This window comes from Ipomoea triloba, chromosome 11 (genome assembly GCF_003576645.1).
Source record: "Ipomoea triloba cultivar NCNSP0323 chromosome 11, ASM357664v1".
NCBI classification, from domain to species: domain Eukaryota; kingdom Viridiplantae; phylum Streptophyta; class Magnoliopsida; order Solanales; family Convolvulaceae; genus Ipomoea; species Ipomoea triloba.
The window spans coordinates 13,679,892-13,701,769 of NC_044926.1; the positions used below are offsets into that span (position 1 = coordinate 13,679,892).

The window sequence follows — 21,878 nt, forward strand, 5'->3', positions numbered from 1 at the left end:
GGAGTAGTTTTCGCGGTGGATGGAAAGAAGTAGGTGTTAAAACGGGAAGAAGTTCCCGAGTATCGCTCTCAAGGAAGGCAAGGAGGGAATCGGTAAGCAAGCGGATTAATCACAAGAGCATCTAGTGTTCGAAAGCTAATCCTAAGATAGAAGGTGTGTGTATCATGCTAAAGGTAAAGAAACACAGGCAAAAGAATAAGAAACAATCAAGTGAAAAGAGGACTTGGACCAACTTAGCAAGCATGTACCCTCTTGATTTCCTATAGTACTAGGGTGTGAAAACACTCATTGGACACAAATGAGACAAGGTCACAAGTACCAATGCCACTCTCGTGGTCAATGGACTCTCTCCCATACCATAGTATTACTCTCATAATCACTAGGCTAAAAGAGACATTTTATCAAACATGTTGTGTGCCTCTTGTCTTCCACTCTCCCTTTTTTCAAAGGTGAGAGGGAAATGTGATTGGTGAGGTCTAACACACTCCCTACTCTCGTAGGTGAGTGTTCTTACCCTAATTCGTAGGTGAGTGTTCTTACCCTAATTCTCTAGTGCAACCGGCCTAGTTGGCATAGAGTCCAAACATACATCCCAAATCACAATCAAACATCCAATAAACATCATTTAACCCTAGTTTCAAGACATTAGATCTCAAGAGATAACATGCAAGATCAATTGATCCAAATTCACAAAAGGAACTAGCTACACATCTCTGGAATAGAAATCATAGATGCAATTGAACAATTCTAAGCAACTAGAATCAAAATCAAAGCACAAATCAAATCAACTCAATCAATCAAATCAATAACTAAGAATGGAATTATAAGACTAGGAATTGAATTGTTACTTGAATTGAAGTAGAAATCTTGAATCAATCTTGATCAATACAATGTTGAAGTGTATGATCTCCTCTAAATCTAGCTAGATGACTTCAATTATGATTGAAATTTGGCTTTGGAAATGTAGGGAATTGAGACCTAAATCTAGAGAGAGAATTTTCTAAACTGAACTAAGGTTGAAGTGTGTTGGATCCCCTGCAAAATGGCTCAAATCTCCTTTTAAACCTTGCCTAACCGCCAAAAGTTCCGCGACGGACGCATGACTGGACGCGCGTCCAGAGTGCCTTTTGCTGCTCAGACTTCAAACTTCAGAGGGCCAAAACTTGGACGCCTGTCTGGACGCGCGTCCAGAGCAGACTTTTGTTCTACTGCACAAACTTCAGAGGGCAGGAACTTGTTGCCATTTTCTGCCCTTTTTGCACATCTTTTCCCTACAAAACGATTAGCCAAGTGTGGAACGGGGTCCAAAGACAAAATCAAGCATTCTAACGCATTTAAGGATCAAGTCAAACATAAAAGCCGTCAATTGTGCACAAGATGATCCTAGAACGACCTTATAAAGGTGGCGTCTTTTGCACTTATCAGAAAACCAATCAACCGTCTGTCTATCTTCCTCTGAAGCTAAGCTCAGTAGTCTCAAGTTCTTTGTGAGCCTCAATACCTTGCAATTCGTCCAGAGGTAGGAAGAATTAATAGTGGTTCCGACAACTACGGGTCTCGTTGCTTTTGGAATAACAGGAAAAATCTGTCTAAAATCACCGCCCAAAACTACTGTCTTTCCACCAAATGTCTTTCCACCAATTCGTTGTAATTGAATTGCAATTCGTTTATTCCCTCAATTACGTTGTTTGGTTGGAGGGAATTGCAATTCCACCAAATTGCAATTCATTGGTGTAACCCATGAATTGCAATTTAGTGCTTCATGGAAAGAAATAAAGGGATGAAATTACAAATATGCCCTTAGTTATTATTATTATTATTGATAGGGAATATATCCCGGGTATACTGTCATAAGTATTTTATACGTATGTCGGTATATGAATACGGGTATTAGCCTATAAAAGGGACTTTGGTCCTACATGAAAGGGGATTTTTTTCCCCTCCCTCCCTCTCTCTAGAAACATCCTAGAAACCAAGCTCCCCCTCTCTCTAAATTATTGTTCTAGAATTAAGCAATAAAAGAGAGGAATTGAGAGCTAATTTATGGATCTTTTCTTCATTGTTCATACGATTTCCATACACATTATATACATGGATGAATTTACGTTATCAATTATTATTATTATTATTATTATTATTATTATTATTATTATTATTATTATTATTATTATTATTACTACTAGTATTTTCACCCGTGCGTTGCACGGAATGGATTTGTTATAATATTTTAAGAATATTTGGATTGATATACAATTATATAAATTATAACATCGAATATTATATAGCACAATTGATAAAATTTGTTGGATCAATTATGTTTTCTGATGTTTTCTTTGCTTGAATTAGAACAAATAATTGTCCAATTACTCATGCGATGCATGGATAAAATGTTTTATTATATATTTAGATAATAAAAATAAAGATGAAATTATAAAAAATTCTAATATTGAACGTGTACATTTATTTGATTATAAGATTAGTGCAAAAGTATTACTAAATTAATTGAATAATATATGACTTGTTTGTCTACAATTATCTTAAAAAGATAAATATGTATTATGATTTATGTAATTATATTATTACTAAAAAAATACGAAAAAAATGAGAAATAATTTAATTATAATTATGATAAAAATAAATTCAACGACCAATGATTAGCTTAATTACCATAATAATTATTAGACAATTATTATTACTCAATTACACTAATATATGTGCAATTATACTTTTATACCTTAAGTATATTCATTTTCACCATATCGTATTTAGTTTTTCCTTATTCCTCCATATTTTAATGAATTAATTTAAATTATTATAAAAAATCTAACAACCCATGATTAATTAATTTTTTAAAGTTTAAATAAGAGTTAATACCACAAATGGTCCTCTGACTATTGTGGTAGTACTCATTTTAGACCTTGACTTTCAATTCGAACACAAATGGTCCTCTGACTTTTATTTTTGACCACAAATAGTCCTCCATTAAAATTTTTGTTAAATATGTGTTAAATCTAGGGGTATTATCGTCAAATTGATATATATAATGGTTATAAAATAAAAATGTTTAGAACTTTTCACCAACAAGAATAATTGAAACAATTAACAAATATAAATACTCCTAAATAAAAAATAATGCACCTTATATCTCGTAATTACGCGTACAAAATGAAGATTTAATATTAGAGCTATCTGATTTAATTTAACAAACAGATCAAAATGGAATTTTTTTTTCAAAAACCTTGCTTCCATTATTTTCATGGTTGTTCATACATGGCCGATTAATATTTTTTTTCACTCTTCATTAATCGATCAAACATTTTGTTTGGGATATAACTGAAGGCCGCCACCGTTGAATTAATATAATTAATCATTTACAAATTACGGACATTAATCATGAATTTTTATTTAATTTGTTCATTTATGTAATTTGTCACGTCCATTTTGTTTTTATATTTATTAACTTAATGTTTATTAATGTTTGAAATTAATTATGTTGTCATATAATTATCAAAAATAAGTAATCATAATAATATTAATCAATTTGACGATATTACCCTAGATTTAACACCTACTTAACAGAAATTTTAACAAAGGACTATTTGTGGTCAAAAATAAAAGTCAGAGAACCATTTGTGGTCGAATTGAAAGTCGAGGACTAAAAGGAGTACTACCCCAATAGTCAGAGGACCATTTGTGGTATTAACTCTTTAAATAATTTAAAGTTTTCAAAAGGAAAGTGTAATATCCTTTTCTTTTTTTATAATTTGCCTAATTTCCATTTCCTTTTTCATTAGGATCTTTTTATATTTCCACTCAATTGGTAAAATCAGTTTTCTTTTCCATTTTATATGTACTATTGTTTGGGCGGCAATTTTACAAATTAAAGGAAGATTTTATTTTTATTAATAGTAGTATATATAAGTATTCGAATTATTATTATTGCTCTAAATAATACTCCCTCCGTCCCATTTTACCTGTCTTACTTTCCTTTTTTGTCCGTCCCAAAATATTGTCCACTTTCCAAAAATAAACATCACTATATTTATATTTTCCAACTTTGCCCTTTCAACTTTTATCACAACTGGTACATAATATGCACAGTTGTCATCCACTCAAGATTAGGCATAGTCCACTGACTGAATCTGCTAATACAAAGTAAATTCTTCACTTCAAAACTTGAACAGAAACAAGAAACAACTCAAAAATCTATGAAAACTAGTGGAGTAAACCTTTAGTTCTTCCTTCCTTTCCTTAGTTGCCGTCTCGCCGAGAAGTAATTGCGGGGTAGCACATCGACAACAAGAGTAGTAACAATGCCGCCGGCGCCGCTGCCACCGGCGCCTACGTTCACCATCTCTTAAATCGGGGCTTCCATCTCAATCTCCGATCATTTTCATGAAGTTTCATATTTTTATAACTCCATTTATTTGTAAACACCACTAGTTTTTGTGTTTTGTTTTCTATTATTTTTCCTTTTTTTAGAAAAAATCTTGAAATTATTAAATTCATTTATTTTTGTATAATTATTGGTGTATATATAAAGAACTAAAAGGATTTGTTGANATATCGTATTTAGTTTTTCCTTATTCCTCCATATTTTAATGAATTAATTTAAATTATTATAAAAAATCTAACAACCCATGATTAATTAATTTTTTAAAGTTTAAATAAGAGTTAATACCACAAATGGTCCTCTGACTATTGTGGTAGTACTCATTTTAGACCTTGACTTTCAATTCGAACACAAATGGTCCTCTGACTTTTATTTTTGACCACAAATAGTCCTCCATTAAAATTTTTGTTAAATATGTGTTAAATCTAGGGGTATTATCGTCAAATTGATATATATAATGGTTATAAAATAAAAATGTTTAGAACTTTTCACCAACAAGAATAATTGAAACAATTAACAAATATAAATACTCCTAAATAAAAAATAATGCACCTTATATCTCGTAATTACGCGTACAAAATGAAGATTTAATATTAGAGCTATCTGATTTAATTTAACAAACAGATCAAAATGGAATTTTTTTTTCAAAAACCTTGCTTCCATTATTTTCATGGTTGTTCATACATGGCCGATTAATATTTTTTTTCACTCTTCATTAATCGATCAAACATTTTGTTTGGGATATAACTGAAGGCCGCCACCGTTGAATTAATATAATTAATCATTTACAAATTACGGACATTAATCATGAATTTTTATTTAATTTGTTCATTTATGTAATTTGTCACGTCCATTTTGTTTTTATATTTATTAACTTAATGTTTATTAATGTTTGAAATTAATTATGTTGTCATATAATTATCAAAAATAAGTAATCATAATAATATTAATCAATTTGACGATATTACCCTAGATTTAACACCTACTTAACAGAAATTTTAACAAAGGACTATTTGTGGTCAAAAATAAAAGTCAGAGAACCATTTGTGGTCGAATTGAAAGTCGAGGACTAAAAGGAGTACTACCCCAATAGTCAGAGGACCATTTGTGGTATTAACTCTTTAAATAATTTAAAGTTTTCAAAAGGAAAGTGTAATATCCTTTTCTTTTTTTATAATTTGCCTAATTTCCATTTCCTTTTTCATTAGGATCTTTTTATATTTCCACTCAATTGGTAAAATCAGTTTTCTTTTCCATTTTATATGTACTATTGTTTGGGCGGCAATTTTACAAATTAAAGGAAGATTTTATTTTTATTAATAGTAGTATATATAAGTATTCGAATTATTATTATTGCTCTAAATAATACTCCCTCCGTCCCATTTTACCTGTCTTACTTTCCTTTTTTGTCCGTCCCAAAATATTGTCCACTTTCCAAAAATAAACATCACTATATTTATATTTTCCAACTTTGCCCTTTCAACTTTTATCACAACTGGTACATAATATGCACAGTTGTCATCCACTCAAGATTAGGCATAGTCCACTGACTGAATCTGCTAATACAAAGTAAATTCTTCACTTCAAAACTTGAACAGAAACAAGAAACAACTCAAAAATCTATGAAAACTAGTGGAGTAAACCTTTAGTTCTTCCTTCCTTTCCTTAGTTGCCGTCTCGCCGAGAAGTAATTGCGGGGTAGCACATCGACAACAAGAGTAGTAACAATGCCGCCGGCGCCGCTGCCACCGGCGCCTACGTTCACCATCTCTTAAATCGGGGCTTCCATCTCAATCTCCGATCATTTTCATGAAGTTTCATATTTTTATAACTCCATTTATTTGTAAACACCACTAGTTTTTGTGTTTTGTTTTCTATTATTTTTCCTTTTTTTAGAAAAAATCTTGAAATTATTAAATTCATTTATTTTTGTATAATTATTGGTGTATATATAAAGAACTAAAAGGATTTGTTGAAGAAAGATGAAGAAATGGGTTTGTTGAAGAAAGGTGAATAAATGTTTAGAGAGATGAAGAATGGGGAAGAAATGCACTGTAGCAATATGGTCAGTAAATGCAGGGGCATATGTGGAAAGATGGTGAGATTTGTTTAACTTTCTTAAAATCCGTGCCAAAAGCAAATCAGCCAAACATTTCGGGACTGAGGGAGTAATTAATAAATTCTAGTTTGCTTATAAAATTAAGTAAAATTTGTTTCCATTATTCTCACAATTATAATCGTTTAATTATTCTCGAAACTTGGGAAATAAAATTTTGTTACCAATTAAACTTTATTAATTTTTTTACCAATTAATTAATAATATTAGTTTGTGCGGGAAAGTTGAAGGCGAGTATTTTACTTTTATTAATAGTATTGATTGATACATGAATATAGAAACAATATTACCAATTAATAGATATTAGTTAATTTCCATTTTACATTTTCTACCAAATAAGCTTTATTAATTATTTGACAAATAAAATATTTAATTAATTGACTACAAAAGTTTAGGCGAGAAAATGAAATAGGAGTATTTTACTTTTATATATAGTATGAAAATATAGATTATTCCATTTCATAGTAAGTTAATTATGTTTGTTTTTCCATATTTCCTTTTTTACTGCTAATATTATTAGTATTGATCAGTAAATTATGGAACCTTTTTTATTTCATTTTCTATTGTTTCCTCAATAAATTTTTATTTTCTATTGTTATATGAGCTTATATATACATACATTAAGTTATATGATTCATAGCCTGCATGAAAACTCACCTAAATTCGAGAATCTCAGTAAGAATACCTAGACATTTCTCTCAAGCATTGATAACTTGAAACATCAATCAATAAAGGCTAAAGCTTTTAACAGGTAAACATTAGTTTCAAAATATAAAAGGCTCAACAGACTCCATGTTCACTGTATTATAGTGAAAAGATAAGTCAGACCAGTCTTTGAGATCAGTTGTCAGTATAGAATAGTAAAAACAATAACTTGAATGCTAAGCCATTTCTCCACCATTTCATCAAAGTCCGAGTAACTGATTCAATTCTAGATCATTCACGTATATACAAAAATAAAGCACATAAAAAGGACTTAAAAAAAAAAGGACCCATCTTTAAACACATGCATACATGTTCCTACACACGGAAGACGTGCTAATAAACATATGCATACATGTTGGAAACTTAGAAATTAGAAAGAAAATCGAGAGAGAATACAGACCAATGGAAATGTTAATGGCGACGATGATCGAGACCGGGAATGACAACAGCGATCCAGCATTCTTGGAAAAACCTTATAGGCCTGGCGTAGGGATCTTTTTTTTTTTTTTTTTTTTTTTGCAGGCAATTAGTAATTCCCATTTCCTTTTTCAATTTTCATTTTCCAGTATTAATAATTAATTTATGTTTCTTTTTTCATGTTCAATCAACTAGGTATCTTTTTTATTTATAGTCAATTAGTGATTTTCGTTTCCTTTTTCATTTTCAATCAATTAGGTGCCAATTAAGGCTCAAATATGCATAAGAGTTATATCATCATTATTATCATCATTATTATTATTATTATTATTATTATTATTATTCTTATTATTATTATTCCGTTTTCTTTTTCATTTTCTATCAATTAGATAGATATATATAGATTATAATTAATATTATTCTATCAATTATAATTATTATTATTCTATCATAATAATAATTACCATTACCATTACCATATTACTAATAACGAATTATAACCAATTATAATTAATATTATTAATATTATTCTATATTCTATATTATTCTATTATTCTATCATAATAAAATAAATTTTATCATAATAATTACCATAATTACCCTTACCATATTACTAATAACGATTTATTACCATTACCAATTATAATTAATATTATTCTTATATCATTCTATCATAATAATAATAATAAATTCTATCATAATAATTACCATAATTACTAATAATGAATTATAACTAATTATAATTAATATTATTATAAATCATAATAATTACCATATTACTAAAATGCCCCTACGTTTGGGCAGGAAAATTTTGGAAGAGGATATTACTTTTATATATAGTATAGATAGATTATTACATAAGAACATTTTAGTCTTTATACCACTTATTTCCTTTTCATTCCCAACAATTATTTTTCCCTACCAAACAATGTAATTTGAATTCCTACTTTATTCCAACCTTATTCTTTTCCCACCGAATTACAATTCTTTTTCCCTCTAATTCATTCCTTTTAACTAAACGCCCTGTAATAGATCCCTCATGATTTTGTCCAAAGCTTCAAAACAATGTTTGTGCGTCATCAGTGCCTCGTCTCATATAATCAATTTGCTCCTTATTATAAGCTCAAGAGGGTCACTACCTTGCAAAAATATTGCATGTGGAATCTTCATTCAAAGAGAGTGGTATAGCAAATCTGGAATTCACCGTCCTGCCTCCCGGCAAGGGCAAATATGTTATTCCACTCGAAGCAACGTTCAGAACAATATCACCGGGGCTTCTTATCGTTGACGATAACGTTCTCCACATGAACGTCTTGCATGTTCCTCCTTAAAATCGTAACCATACACAAAGAACAATCCACCTCCATTAGAATCAATATCATTAATGACAAAGTCATAGACATTTTTTTACTCGTCTATCAATTGTATTACTAACTTTTCATGCTCTGCCTTCAACGATTCCTTGTCATACGCCAACTCTTCAGCTATCAACATGTTTTCCATCAAGCCCATGCTGGTTTCGTCGGGAATTGGCATTTATGGAAAGTCCCTTAGGCCCCCCCCCCCCCCACAAAGATAGCAATTTCTCTAACTCAACCAGACTCTCAAACTGTTTCTTATTTGAATTCGATAACACCAACTTTTAATAGGTCAAAAAAGAAACAAAGAAACCAACAAATTAGTTTATTTAGAAATAATGATAAGCAAATAACAAAGTCAAATCAATACATTTGAACTCGGTTGACACTGAAACTGTGCATTGTTGGCAAGAAATTGCCAAACGGCATTCCACACCACCTTTGGCCTACTGATTGAACTTGAAGTGAGCAGTGTAGCAAACAAACTTCACAAAGCATACGCGGATGCCAGTTACTTGAGTTAGTAATGCTATCAATATATTCCTTGTCATTATCTAATAATCCATATTCATAACATGCATCACTAAACGATTTGTGAATGACCCCCGCAATTGTGCGAATATCCTCGTGGCTATAAGGTCCACGTACCAAATTTAAAAGGCACTGAAGATAGTATAATTTTCCACACCCTGACGGAACATAGAACAATCGTCCTATAGAGAAGTCTTTCTTCCTTGGATGTCATTCATGAAAATCTTGTCTCTAAACAAACTTACTTAGGGAAAGGGGGGGGGGGGGACTCTGCATAAGTGAGTGAATGGGCCTCTTCGTATATTTTGTTTGCATCAAATCTGATGGATTTAATTAACCCGGGTAGCCCGAATCAATAAACCCGATAAGATTATAGGGGTTATGACAAGTATGGATCAAAGATGTCGTTAGGACAAAGAAGTGGAAGATGTCTTGTTTGGACAACATTGCATGTTTATATACTAGCTGTGGGCCTAACCAATCGGAGAAAACCCCTCGAGCGGGCCTGGACCGCCTCCTACGCCGGAAAGACCGCGTCAAACCACGACCCGGGAGTCCTGGGCCGAGCCCAGAGCTCGGCCCCGAGGACCTCCAGAGGTCGGCCCTGGGCCGAATGGACCCGGGTCTAGCTCCCGGGTCGGGTGATTCTTGACCCGTGCTCCATGCTAACTCCGTGGCGGGTCCTGGTATGATTTATCTATCATCAGTCCCCCACTCTCTAAGCTGCGATAAGTCATCAGCGAAAGAGAGTAGACTTGCAAAACCGCGCCGCATGAACACCGTACCACCCTTACAATTATGTACGAAAAATTACCCCCACCCTTAGTTAAAAATAACTCCCCAAGAGTCTTCGGTCAAACAGAAGTTTTATCGCGCTAGGAGTGCACACCCAGATGAATTCCAAAATTGGGAGTCGTCCTTTTCCCCTACAAGTCTTCCCCTACCACACTTCTTCCACCCCCAACCCCTATAAATGAACTTCTCAACAACCTTTCACCCCCACATCAACTTTCACCTTTCTACACTCAACCATCACCATCACCATCACCTTTTCACTTTTCATCTTTCCCAAAAAATTCAAATTTTTCAAAAATGCTATCTACTTTTCCCCTCTTTTCTCCCCCCTCCTCCTATATAACCCTCCTCTCCCTTTCATTTGGATTTTCACACCACCAACACTCCACACAAAAAAGCTCCGGCCGAGAGAGAAGGAAAACCGCCGCCGAAGTCCGCCACAGCCGCCGGTGACCACCGCCGAGCTTCGCCGACGTCAGCTATCGTCGACCGCTGCCGGGGATTTCCACCGTCACCGACACCTACTGCCGCTGTCGACGCCGCTGCTCCGCCACCAAAAGGGAACAAAAACCGCCGCGAACCGCCGTTGCCGGTAGCACTGCCGCCGATGTCGAGGAACCCTCCGACACGTCATAGCCGCCGACGCCGTGCAACGTTGCCGTCGACATTGCGCCGAGCAACCGCCGACTCCGAGGAGTCCGACGTGCCGAGCCCACCGCCGAGGACCGCCAACGTCGACGTCGGCCCGCGACGTTGCCCCGAGCCACCGCCGACTACGAGGAGTCCGACTTGCCGAGCCTACCGAGCCGCCGACGCCGTCCGTCACCGTCAATCCCCTCCGACCACCGAGCTCGTCCCCGCCGACCTCTTCCATTTGTCCGAGTCACCCCCTTGTCATCCCAAGTTTCCACTCGCCCTCCCTTAGAACCGGGTGAGTAGTTTCGCATTCTTCTTTTAGAGTTCCACTTGATTCATTCCGTGCATGCCATTGACTCCTCAAGATCCTTACGTGAACTTGTTGGATTCCATAAATATTCTAGACTTGCCCATGGATGACGGTGGGCCCCTCCCCCTAGATCAATTTCCCCCTCCTCCTATTGAGGTTGACATGGCATTTGGGCGACCCGCCATTCCGGCACGGCCTCTTCGTGCCCTCGTGCCAATCGCACTTCCACACCCTTCCCACTCTAGATTACATACCGAGCTTGATCCGACCACCCCCCGCGAGGCCACCGCGTCTCTTAGCGACTACGACATCGCGTGTGCCCGGTCCTTCTTAGGACCATCCGTGGAGGTTGTGGTTCCTTCCCCGGGGAGTAGTATCCTTGAGCCTCCCTCCCCGAATTATTTCGGGGTCCACCTCCTGTCCCTCGAGATGGGCCTTCGTTTTCCCCTTAAACCCTTCGTGGTGGACGTCCTGAATTCGCACGGTATTGCTCCTGGGCAACTAGTGCCCAACTCCCACCGCCTTCTAGCCGCCTTCATGGTTAGATGTGCCCAGGTCGGTGTCTCTCCCACGTTGGATCTCTTTCACACCCACTTCCACATCACATGTGCCCCCGCCATTCTGAGAAAGGGGTTCGCGTCTTTCGCTACCCGATCCAATAGGAAACTCTTCCACGAGCCCAAATCCTCGAACAAGTTTTGGAAGCCCAAATTCGTTTTCGTGTCTACCGGCTCTTCTCTCCCTTTCCATGTGCCTTAGGGTGGCTTCTTCTATAAGCGCCCCTCCCCCTAGCCACAGACGAGCTCGGCGATCGGGGCTCCTTACTTATCAATCCACATAGCATTGACGGGTTGACGGACACCACGGCGTTCGTGACGGAGAAGTCTTTGTCTGACCTCGGTTTCACGCGGCACGCCGCTCCACCTCCTCCCAGGGCAGTGGTGATTGAGTTTGTCTCGTCGTCAGGTGAAGATACGGATGAAGATGAGTCAGAGGAAATCGCGGCCGACCCCGACTACTCGGATGACCTCGGGTATGCCGACCCCTCCACCTCGACGAACCCTTGCCCGGGTTTGATAGCTTACCGTTCTCATCGTTGTAAACCATTCTGTTTGAGTCGTATGTGTAACCCCATCCCCTCCTTTGCAGATATGTCTGAGTTATTCGAGGCTAGGATCGAGCGCCTACGTAGTCGCGGTTCCACCTCTAAGAGACAGAGGACCGCCGGGAGTAGTCGAGCGCCCGCCCAGCTACCAGCGCGCCGTGCATCGCGTAGCCGTGATTCGAGGCCCAGCTCAGATTCTGCCACAGTCGGCCTGCCAGCCCCCCGCACGGTTGAGCCACCGAGGACCGCGGCGCCACCTCCCGTGCATGCGCCTGCTGCGCTTACTACCTCTCGTCAGTGGAGTGTTCATCTCCCACCTTCGGCGTCCCTCCTACGCGGCGATTTACCATTGGATGATGTGTTGGGCAGTTTTGTTCTCCCCCGTGACCGCCTTTGGTCAGAGGTATGTCATCCTTCTATTCTCGTTGTGGTTGAAATATTGTGTTTCGTGTTACACTCACCGTAGTTGTTGCAGGCTTTTATTCACTACCATGGCTTGAGAGACACCCTGGCGGCGACTCATGCCAACTTGGAGGTTGAGAGGAGTGCGCGACTGAGGTCAGACTCTAGAGGGACGGCCCTAGAGGAGGAGCTCAAGAAGGCCAAGGAAGCGCTTCAAATAGCGGAGGAGGCGCGCCAGACCTTGGCGGAGACAGGCACGCTATTGGAGGCACTCCGAGTCCAGGAGACCCAGGAGCACGAGAGGGCACTTGGTTCAGCGGTGCTGAACTACAAGCGCTCCGACACTAGTCGTCCTAAGTCGAGACCATTCGGTCTTACGTCTAGGGACTCTTCCGTTCGACAATAGTCAAGGTCGGACCTTGTATTGTCCCTAGGGCGTTTGTCCTGTCGGGTTGAGACGTTTTGATCACGAACCCGAAAGACTTGTCCGTTCGGTGACAGGCGAGGTCAGACCTCGTATCACCCCTAGGCGCTTAGCCGTTTAAAGAGGTAGGCTAGGGTATTGGTCGTGAGGTCGGGCCGACCTCCGAGGTCGGCCGGAAGACAACTCTTGAGTCTGTCGAGTGTAGCTACTGAATCAAGTGAGAGAAAACTTGCTATTTTATTATGGAATGCAATATTAAGGGGGCGGACCGCCTTATAACATGACGTTTATTGATAATACTTGAGTAGGTGCTCTGAATTCCACACCCTCTCTACATCTTTTCCCTTCGGTGTTTTCAGCTTGTAGCTGCCGGGCCGACCGTGGCCGAGACGATGTATGGACCCTCCCATCTTTTCGCTAGCTTGCCTCCCTCCAAAGGCTTGCTGGCCTCTCGTCTCCTCAACACATTATCGCCGACCTGGAAGTAGCGGGGTCGGACTCTCTTGTAATGGTACGCCTTGGCCTGCCTTTGGTAATTCTCGGCACGCACCATGGCGGATTCTCGTTTCTCGTCAATCATGTGGAGGTCGGCGCGGTGGTGTTCCTCATTGCGCTAGGGGTCGTACTCCACCCCTCGGCGGGTCGGGAGGATGACCTCTACGGGGGCTCGTGCCTCGAACCCGTAGCATAGTGCGAATGGAGTCTCCCCTGTTGCTTTTCTCGGCGTGGTGTGGTATGCCCACAAGATCGCTTCTAGGTTTTCGACCCATGCACCCCCTGCGGCCTCGAGGTTCTTCTTCAATCCGTCCACTATTGTGCGGTTGGCGTTCTCCACTTGGCCATTCCCTTGGGGGTAAGCTACTGCGACTTGGCTATGGGTGATGCCATTCTTGACAAAAAAGTTTAAACTCCCTACCTTCAAATTGTCGGCCGTTGTCGGAGATGATTTGCATTGGCACGCCAAAACGGCACAGTATATTTAAGTAGACGAATTGTTTGCACCGGGTGCTTGTGATGCTGGCTAGGGGTTCCGCTTCCATCCACTTCGTGAAATAGTCGATTGCAACGATGACGTACTTCCTCTTTCCCGTGCCCATGGGCAAGGCTCCCACAATGTCGATTCCCCACCTCGAGAAGGGGATTACCGAGCTAATCGGGGTGTAGTTGGTGGCGGGTCGGCCCGGGCCGACCTGGAATTGCTGGCATGTCGGGCAGCTCCGCCCGTAGTCCGCACACTCCTTTGCCATCCCAGGCCAGAAATACCCTTGGAGTATGGCCCTCCGGGCCATAGTATAAGCTCCTTGATGTGCCGCGCATGTGCCTTCATGGATCTCTTTGATGAGTGCTCGGGCCTCATCGGGGTATAAACACCTTAGTAAGGCCCCGTTGTAGGACCTTTTGTACAGCACATCTCCGATGAGCTCGTAGGTCGGAGCTCGTCTCTTAGCAACCTTGGCGTCAGCCTCGTTAGAGGGTAACACACTCGTCCGCTTATATTGCACGAGGTGGTCCAGCCAACATGGTGGTTGGTCCTGTATGGGCAAGACCGGGTACGCCTCCAGACTCGTCTTGGGGAGGTCCTCTATCCGGGCGATTTTGGAGATATACTCTGGAGCTCCCTGGCTGAGCTTTGAGAGCATATCCGCCTCAGTGTTCTGCTCCCTCAGGACCTGCAGGATCTCGTGGTGGGGTATCCGTCCCAACACTCGAAGCACTACGTCGCTGTATCGGGTCATTTTCTCGCCGTTGGCTTCGAACTCCCCTGAGACTTGGCCGACTACCAGTCGGGAGTCACATCTGATTTTTAATTTCTCCGCCTTCATGCTAAGTGCGAGCTGGAGGCCGCACAGCAGCGCCTCTTATTCGACCTCGTTGTTGGACAACTTGAAGTGAAAGTAGAGCACATAATATGCTCGGAAACCCTCAGGGGTCACTAGGACGACCCCACTTCCACACGCATTGTTGTTTGAGGATCTGTCGGTGGATAAGGTCCACCATTCCTCCTCTTCGCTTCTCGCTTGTTCCGTGGCGTCCCGGGCGGTGCACTCGACTATGAAGTCGGCGAGTGCCTGCCCCTTGATGGTCGGTCTCGGCTTGAAGTGGATGTCGAACTGGCTAAGACGCATGAACCACTTCACGAGTCGGCTCGCCGACCCCGCTCCTCGAAGGACCGCCTCCAAGGGTTGATTTGTAAGTACGTGCACCGGATGAGCTTGAAAATAATGATTTAGCTTCTTGGCCGTGGCATCCACCGCGAATATGGCCTTCTCTGTGGGTGAGTATCTAAGCTCGGCACCTCGGAGGGCCTTGCTTACGTAATAAACAGGCCTCTAGGTTCCCGCGTCGTCCCGGACCAACACCGAGCTGATCGCGGCTTGTGATATTCCCAAGTATAGATATAAGATCTCCCCTTTTCCGAGCTTGGCCAAGGGTGGAAAAGACATCAAATAGGCCTTGAGGTCGTCGAAGGCTTTTTGACATGCGGCCGACCACTCAAAGCCGTTGCTCTTCTTGAGGACCCCGAAGAAAGGTAGGGACCTCTCGGCCGACCTTGAGAGGAAGCGGCCGAGGGCGGCCAGCTGACCATTGAGGCGCTGGACCTCGCGGAGGGACCTCGGAGGTTCCATATCCAGAATGGCCTTGACCTTATCGAGGTTGGGCTCTATGCCTCTCTTGGAGACCATATAACCTAAAACTCTTCCCCCGTGCACCCCGAAGGTACACTTCTTAGGGTTCAGATGCAAATCAAACTTCCGCATTATTGAAAATACCTCTATTAGGTCGTCCATGTGGAGGTCGGCCTCGGCACTCTTCACAATCATGTCGTCGACGTAGGCTTGAAGGTTCCGACCGAGGACTTTCTTGAAGACTTTGGCGACCATCCTCGTGTAGGTTGCCCCGAAGTTCTTGAATCCAAATGCCATTACTCGGTAGCAAAAGACCCCCTCCGGGGTGGTGAAGGCCATCTTCTCCTCGTCGGCCTCGTGCATGAATATCTGATGATAACCTCGAAATGCGTCAAGGAAGCCCATCAGCGCGCACCCTGCCGTCTCGTCCACCAGCTGGTCAATGTTGGGCAGCGGGAACGAATCCATGGGGCACGCCTTGTTGAGGTCGGTGTAGTCCACGCACATCCTCCGGGTCGGCGGCTTGGGTGCGAGGACCACGTTTGCAAGCCACTCGGTGTACAACACTTCCCGAATGTGTCCTATCTCGAGGAGGGTGTCGACCTCCTTCTTTACGAAATCGCGCCTCTCCGCCGAGAGATACCTCTTCTTTTGTTGTACCGGCTTGACGGTGGGGTCTACCGCCAATTTGTGGGTGATGACTTCGCGGTCGAGGCCTGGCATGTCCTCGGGGCCCCATGCGAATACGTCCTTGAATTGTCGGATGACCTCGACTATCCGACCTCGAAGGTCGGCCGGTAGCCCCGTTCCGACCTTGAAAACTCGCTCGGGTCGGCCGAGGTCCAACACGACCTCCTCGGTTTCGACTACGGGTTCGGCTCGGGGCCGACCTTCTTCGCCTTGTAGCGCCTTTTCGCCGATAGTGTGTACCTGGAGGTCTCTTTTGCCGATCTGGCGACATGCTTTCAGGTAGCAACTCCGGCTGACCTTCTAATCTCCTCTTGCTACACCGACCCCGGTGGGGGTGGGGAACTTCAGACATAGATGCTCCATGGATATGATGCTTCGGAGGTCTTCCAAGGCGGGCCGGTCGAGAATGATGTTGTGAGCGCATTCGATCTTGACGACCACAAACTCGACCTCCCACCTCTTGACATGCGGCGCGGTGCCTATCTCAACCTCGAGGTTAATGGAGCCCTCCGTCTCGATCGAGTCTCCCGTGAACCCGGACAGCGGGGTTCTTACCGGTGCCAACTGCTTCCTTGTCAGGCCGAGCTTAGTGAATTCTTCATAATACATGTCGTTCACGGAGCTCCTTGTGTCCACCAATACCCGGTGGACGATAGTGTTGTTGATGTCCAAGGTGATCACCAAGGCATCACGGTGTGGTAAAGGTCCGTCTGGAAGGTCGTCATCCGTGAAGATGATAGGCTCCCTCCTCTGCTTCTTCTCGTGCGGTTGACGGACGACCTCCCCTACGTAGAGGTTCCGAGCCCATTTCTTCCTTTCTGATTGCGTGTCTCCTCCTTCAGGACCACCAAAGATGACATGGATGACCTGTTTTTTTGGGGGGTGGGGCTCGCCCGATTCCCTCTCCTCCTCCTCGGTGAGCTGGTCGAGCTCCCTCTTGCGCGACCCGGAAGCGGGTGGCTCGGAACCACCCTTCTTCTTCCACACGTTGCCCGGGCCTTGAGGTCGGCCCTGCCCCGACCTCTTGACGTATTGGCCGAGGTAGCCCCTCTAGATAAGTTCCTCGATCTGCCTCTTCAGAACCATGTACTCATCTGTGTCGTGTCCTTGCTGTCTATGGAAACGGCAACATTTGTTCGGGTCTGCGTTAGGTGACACCTTCAAACATTCAGCCGGGTATGATACGATGCCCATGACCTCGGCGTGCTCCAGGACGGCACTCACAGTATGTGTTAAGGGAGTGAGGTAGCGCAACAGGGCCAATCGCGGCCCCCCTGGCGTGAGGGCCTTGGCGCACGGTGTTCGTCTTGGGGTGCCTTGTCTCGCCGACCTCGCTCCTCCTCCTTCTTCTTCTTCTCGGCTTCCTCCGCCTCGGCGAACCTCGCTGCCCGGTCTAGTAACGCAACATACGTCTTTGGACGATTTTGGACAAGGTCGCGGTGGAAAGGTCCCGATCTGACGTTGCCGGTGAAGATCGGTATGGCCGCTTTCTCATCGAAATTTTCGACCGACCTTGCCTCCTTCTTCCATCTGGTGAGGTAGTCGGTTAGCGTCTTCGTGCTCCCCTGTTCGAACTTACACATACTGGCAAACTGCTTCTTCTTCAGAATGTTGTTGGCGTAGTACGACAAGAATTTCCCTGAGAGATCCGCAAAGGTTGAGATGGATTTCTCGGGTAAAGTAGTGAACCAGTCTTGCGCTTGGCCGTCGAGTGTTGCAAAAAAGCCCCGGCACATGACGGCGTCACTTGCACCCGTCATCATGATGGCGGCCCGATGCCTGTGGAGGTGGGATCGGGGGTCGGCCGACCCCGTATAAGCCTTGCGGTTGGGACTCGGAAGTCCCTCGGTAGCGGTTCCGCCATGACATCGTCTGTGAAGGGGGAGGTGATGTTGTAGTATTTTGCGATGAGGGTGAATGTGAAGGTGGAAGGGTGACAAAACGAAGAGTCAAAACTCCCCGAGTGTCGTGTCTCTCAAGGATGGCGAATGGGAATCAAATTAGTGTGTTGGCATCTAAGAGGTTGAAGAGAAAGAGTTACGGGAATGGCTAGGGGTTGGATTCATTGGTAAAAAGGGGAAGATTGATAATGGTTGTGATAAAAATAAATGGAAAGACGGAGATCGGGACCTTAGGCTTCTCTATGTGGTCTATCTTTGTATGATTTCGTGAGCTAGAGATGTGGATTAGACTAGGGAGTTCATGGCACATCACCAAGTGGCGTCACACTTTGGACTCCCACATCCTCATTCGGTTGGGGCATTTCATCGAACACTTTGTCTACCACTCCTCTCGGATCTTGTCCTTTCGGACTAAGAGCGGAGATGTGGGTGAGTGAGACTCGTGAGTGGCCGCTATCGCGCACACACTCACTTCCTTTGAGTTTGCTACCTAAGGTGCACACTTAGGCACAAAGCAGTATGAACATCATCCACACAAGATCATCATCCAACAATCAAAAAGCTCACATTTAATCTAGCAATTTATATCAAACATCCACATAGATTAACCTTGGGGCCACCAATCCCCTTTCTAATCTACTCTAGCATAATAAAGAAACAAGAAGAAATGAAAAACTCAAGAAAGCAAGTATTGAATTAAGATATTAAGAGAGAAGTTACCATCCAAAAGAATAGATTCTTTTACACCTTGTTCTTGGAATTCCAATCTTCATTCTTGTTCTTGAATTGAATCTAATCTAACAAGAAAAGGTGTTTTTCCCCAAGAGGGGAGAAAAACCCCAAGAAAACCTAATCGAAAACTATTCTATGGCTAAAATCTGCTTTTATCTACTACTATCTACTGCCTAGGGCTTGGGATAATGATCCTTATATAGGGGGAACAAAATAGGGGCAAGATGGACAATTTTCGCGCAGCAGAATTTTAGGGTAAAACAGGGCTCTCGACGCGTCGAGCCCTCAAGGAATTTCCGAGAAAATGCTACGGCACACTCTCGACGCGTCGAGCCTTGATGCTTCAACGATATCGCCACGCGTGGTGGAGGGCGTGGGGAGCTTCTGGAATGATTCCACGCCCCTCCACACGCGTGTGAGGCTACGTGGGAGGCTCCTGCTTCATGGTTTCTTCATTTTCTGCTCAGTTTTGGCCTTAAGTCCTCCCTTTTGCTGTAGAATACCTTAAAAACATCTTCCATGATCGTGTTAGTGGTTTTTGGTCACATCTGAGTCTTAATGCATGAAATTCTTATAAAATGGGTAATAAACTATACAATTCTAACCCGTAAATGACCCCTAAAATAAGCTATTCTTGGTGCTTATCAGGAGGTCAACACCTCCTGAGGTTCCGGGGACCCCTCGCGTGCTTCCAACTTACGCTGGAGCTCATCCATCCGCCTTCGTAAGTGTTCCATCTCGCTGTTGTGAGAGCTCGAGGGTCGGCCACGAGTCTTCCCGGATTGCTCTATACCCGAGGCTTGAGCCCGCCGAGGTTGCGCGAGAGGCTCAAGGCTCAGGGCCCTTCGCGAAGATGACCCCTCGGCGGGTGCTTCGTTGGGGGATCCGAAATCAAGGCGTTCGTGGATTTGGACCCGTGTGCTTAATCGTCCGAAAGCGGACTTGGTAGCCCAAACCGGGCGGACTCCTCCTGTCTCGCGTTGCGCAGGCCGACCTCGAGGGGCCTCGTCTCCTCCCCTCCTTGCTGAGGGTCGAGGTGAATCGACCTCCTGGCCGATGTGCGTTTCGGGTGTGCGAGGTCGACGGGTGCTCGAACCCTCATCCCGCCTTGACGGACCGGGGGAAAGAGCCACGAGGTTGCCTTGAAGCCCATCTAAGATCTGCGTCAACACGGTGGTGGCTTGCCGAAGCGCGGCCATCCCCTCCTAGAAGCCCGGGGCTGGAGGTGGAGGGGCGGGGTCGGCCCGACCTGACGGTTGTTGTTGAGGACGTCCCGGAGGTCGCCGACCGACCCCATGGGCAGGGTTTGGCGACTCGCCGTCACGTTAGGTTCACCGGCACGGGAGGGAGCGCGGTTACCACGTGAGCCGTGGGAGTTGCCAGAGTTGGATCCAAATCTTGCCATAGCTAGTGGAATAGCACGCTCGAGCTTGTACGTCGAGCTCTAAAAGAAAGCACTAATGATGGATTTAATTAACCCGTGTAGCCCGAATCAATAAACCCGATAAGATTATAGGGGGTATGACAAGTATAGATCAAAGTGTACCTCAAAGGTACTTTTATATATTGATCAAATGATAAAGCTATTACAAGATTGGTAATAACAGGACAAAGATGTCGTTAGGACAAAGAAGTGGAAGATGTCTTGTTTGGACAACATTGCATGTTTATATACTAGTTGTGGGCCTAACCAACCGGAGAAAATCCCTTGAGCGGGCTTGGACCGCCTCCTACGCCGGAAAGACCGCGTCAAACCACAACCCGGGAGTCTTGGGCCGAGCACAGAGCTCGTCCCCGAAGACCTCCAGAGGTCGGCCCAGCTGACCTCGCGGAGGTCGGCCCTAGGCCGAATGGACCCGGGTCTAGCTCCCGGGTCGGGTGATTCTTGACCCGTGCTCCATGCTAACTTCGTGGCGGGTCCGGGTATGATTTATCCATCAAAATCAATCCTTAAATTGGTTGTGCTTAACTATTTGGTTATCTACAATCTCTTCGAGAGGCTAATCTTCACCATTGACAACATTCTGCTAATTCTCTAAGTGGAAATTTAACCTCTCCACAGGTGGGGATCGATAACGTATTAACTATCCAAATAGCTGCCACGTGACTTCTCATACTGATATACAACAACAATCGTATTGCATGTTAATCACATAGACCAAATCACCATTGAGAGCATTCACTGAACTACTCATGAAATCTGCCGTGACCTTATCATTTCCTTTGTTCACGTATTTGAATAAATATTTAATAGACCTAGACTAGTTGCACCATTCAACGTTAATATGTGCGCGATATTTTAGGAGCAGATATTTATTATGTGCGACAACGTAAAGGTTATCAAGTTCGATTTCACTTTTACTGATTGTGCGCCCATTGTAGATCGGGTAACCATCTTTATCCAAAATAGTATGAGTAACATGTTTTTTTACTACATTTATATTAAAAAGGAAGGAAAATTTATGACTGCATTTTATACAAAAAAAATAGCTGCGTAGGCTATCAGAAAAATAAATTTTCTCACCATTAAATATCGGATGAACTGGACTAAAAGTTGAAGAACCAACAGTTGTTTGCAATACCATTAGGGATGGCAATGGGTCGGCTCGGGGAGGGCTACATCCATCACCCGACCCACCTTACTTTTTCTCCACCCACCCCCACCCCCACCCCCAACCCGCATGGGTGTACTTTTTTAGAACCCATCCCCACCCCCATCGGGTGCGAGTGCCCACT

At 43.2% G+C, this 21,878-nt stretch overlaps 1 protein-coding gene across 1 annotated transcript; it reads right to left on the bottom strand.

Annotated features, from left to right (window-relative positions):
- Nucleotides 1-16,809: 16,809 nt before the first annotated feature.
- On the bottom strand, nucleotides 16,810-18,269 carry LOC115995952. The gene is made up of 2 exons (XM_031235099.1): nucleotides 17,826-18,269; nucleotides 16,810-17,559 (listed from the first exon to the last, which is right to left on the bottom strand). Exons 1-2 carry the CDS (start codon nucleotides 18,267-18,269, stop codon nucleotides 16,810-16,812), a joined length of 1,194 nt encoding a protein of 397 aa, XP_031090959.1.
- Nucleotides 18,270-21,878: the final 3,609 nt, after the last annotated feature.

What these genes read in the sequence shown, in the direction of transcription:
- LOC115995952 (XM_031235099.1), bottom strand. Translation starts at nt 18,269, where the DNA reads ATGACGGGTGCAAGTGACGCCGTCATGTGCCGGGGCTTTTTTGCAACA. An exon ending in AGCGAGGTCGGCGAGACAAG is followed by an intron (nt 17,560 to 17,825) that starts GCACCCCAAGAC and finishes GAACTTATCTAG; the next exon opens with AGGGGCTACCTCGGCCAATA.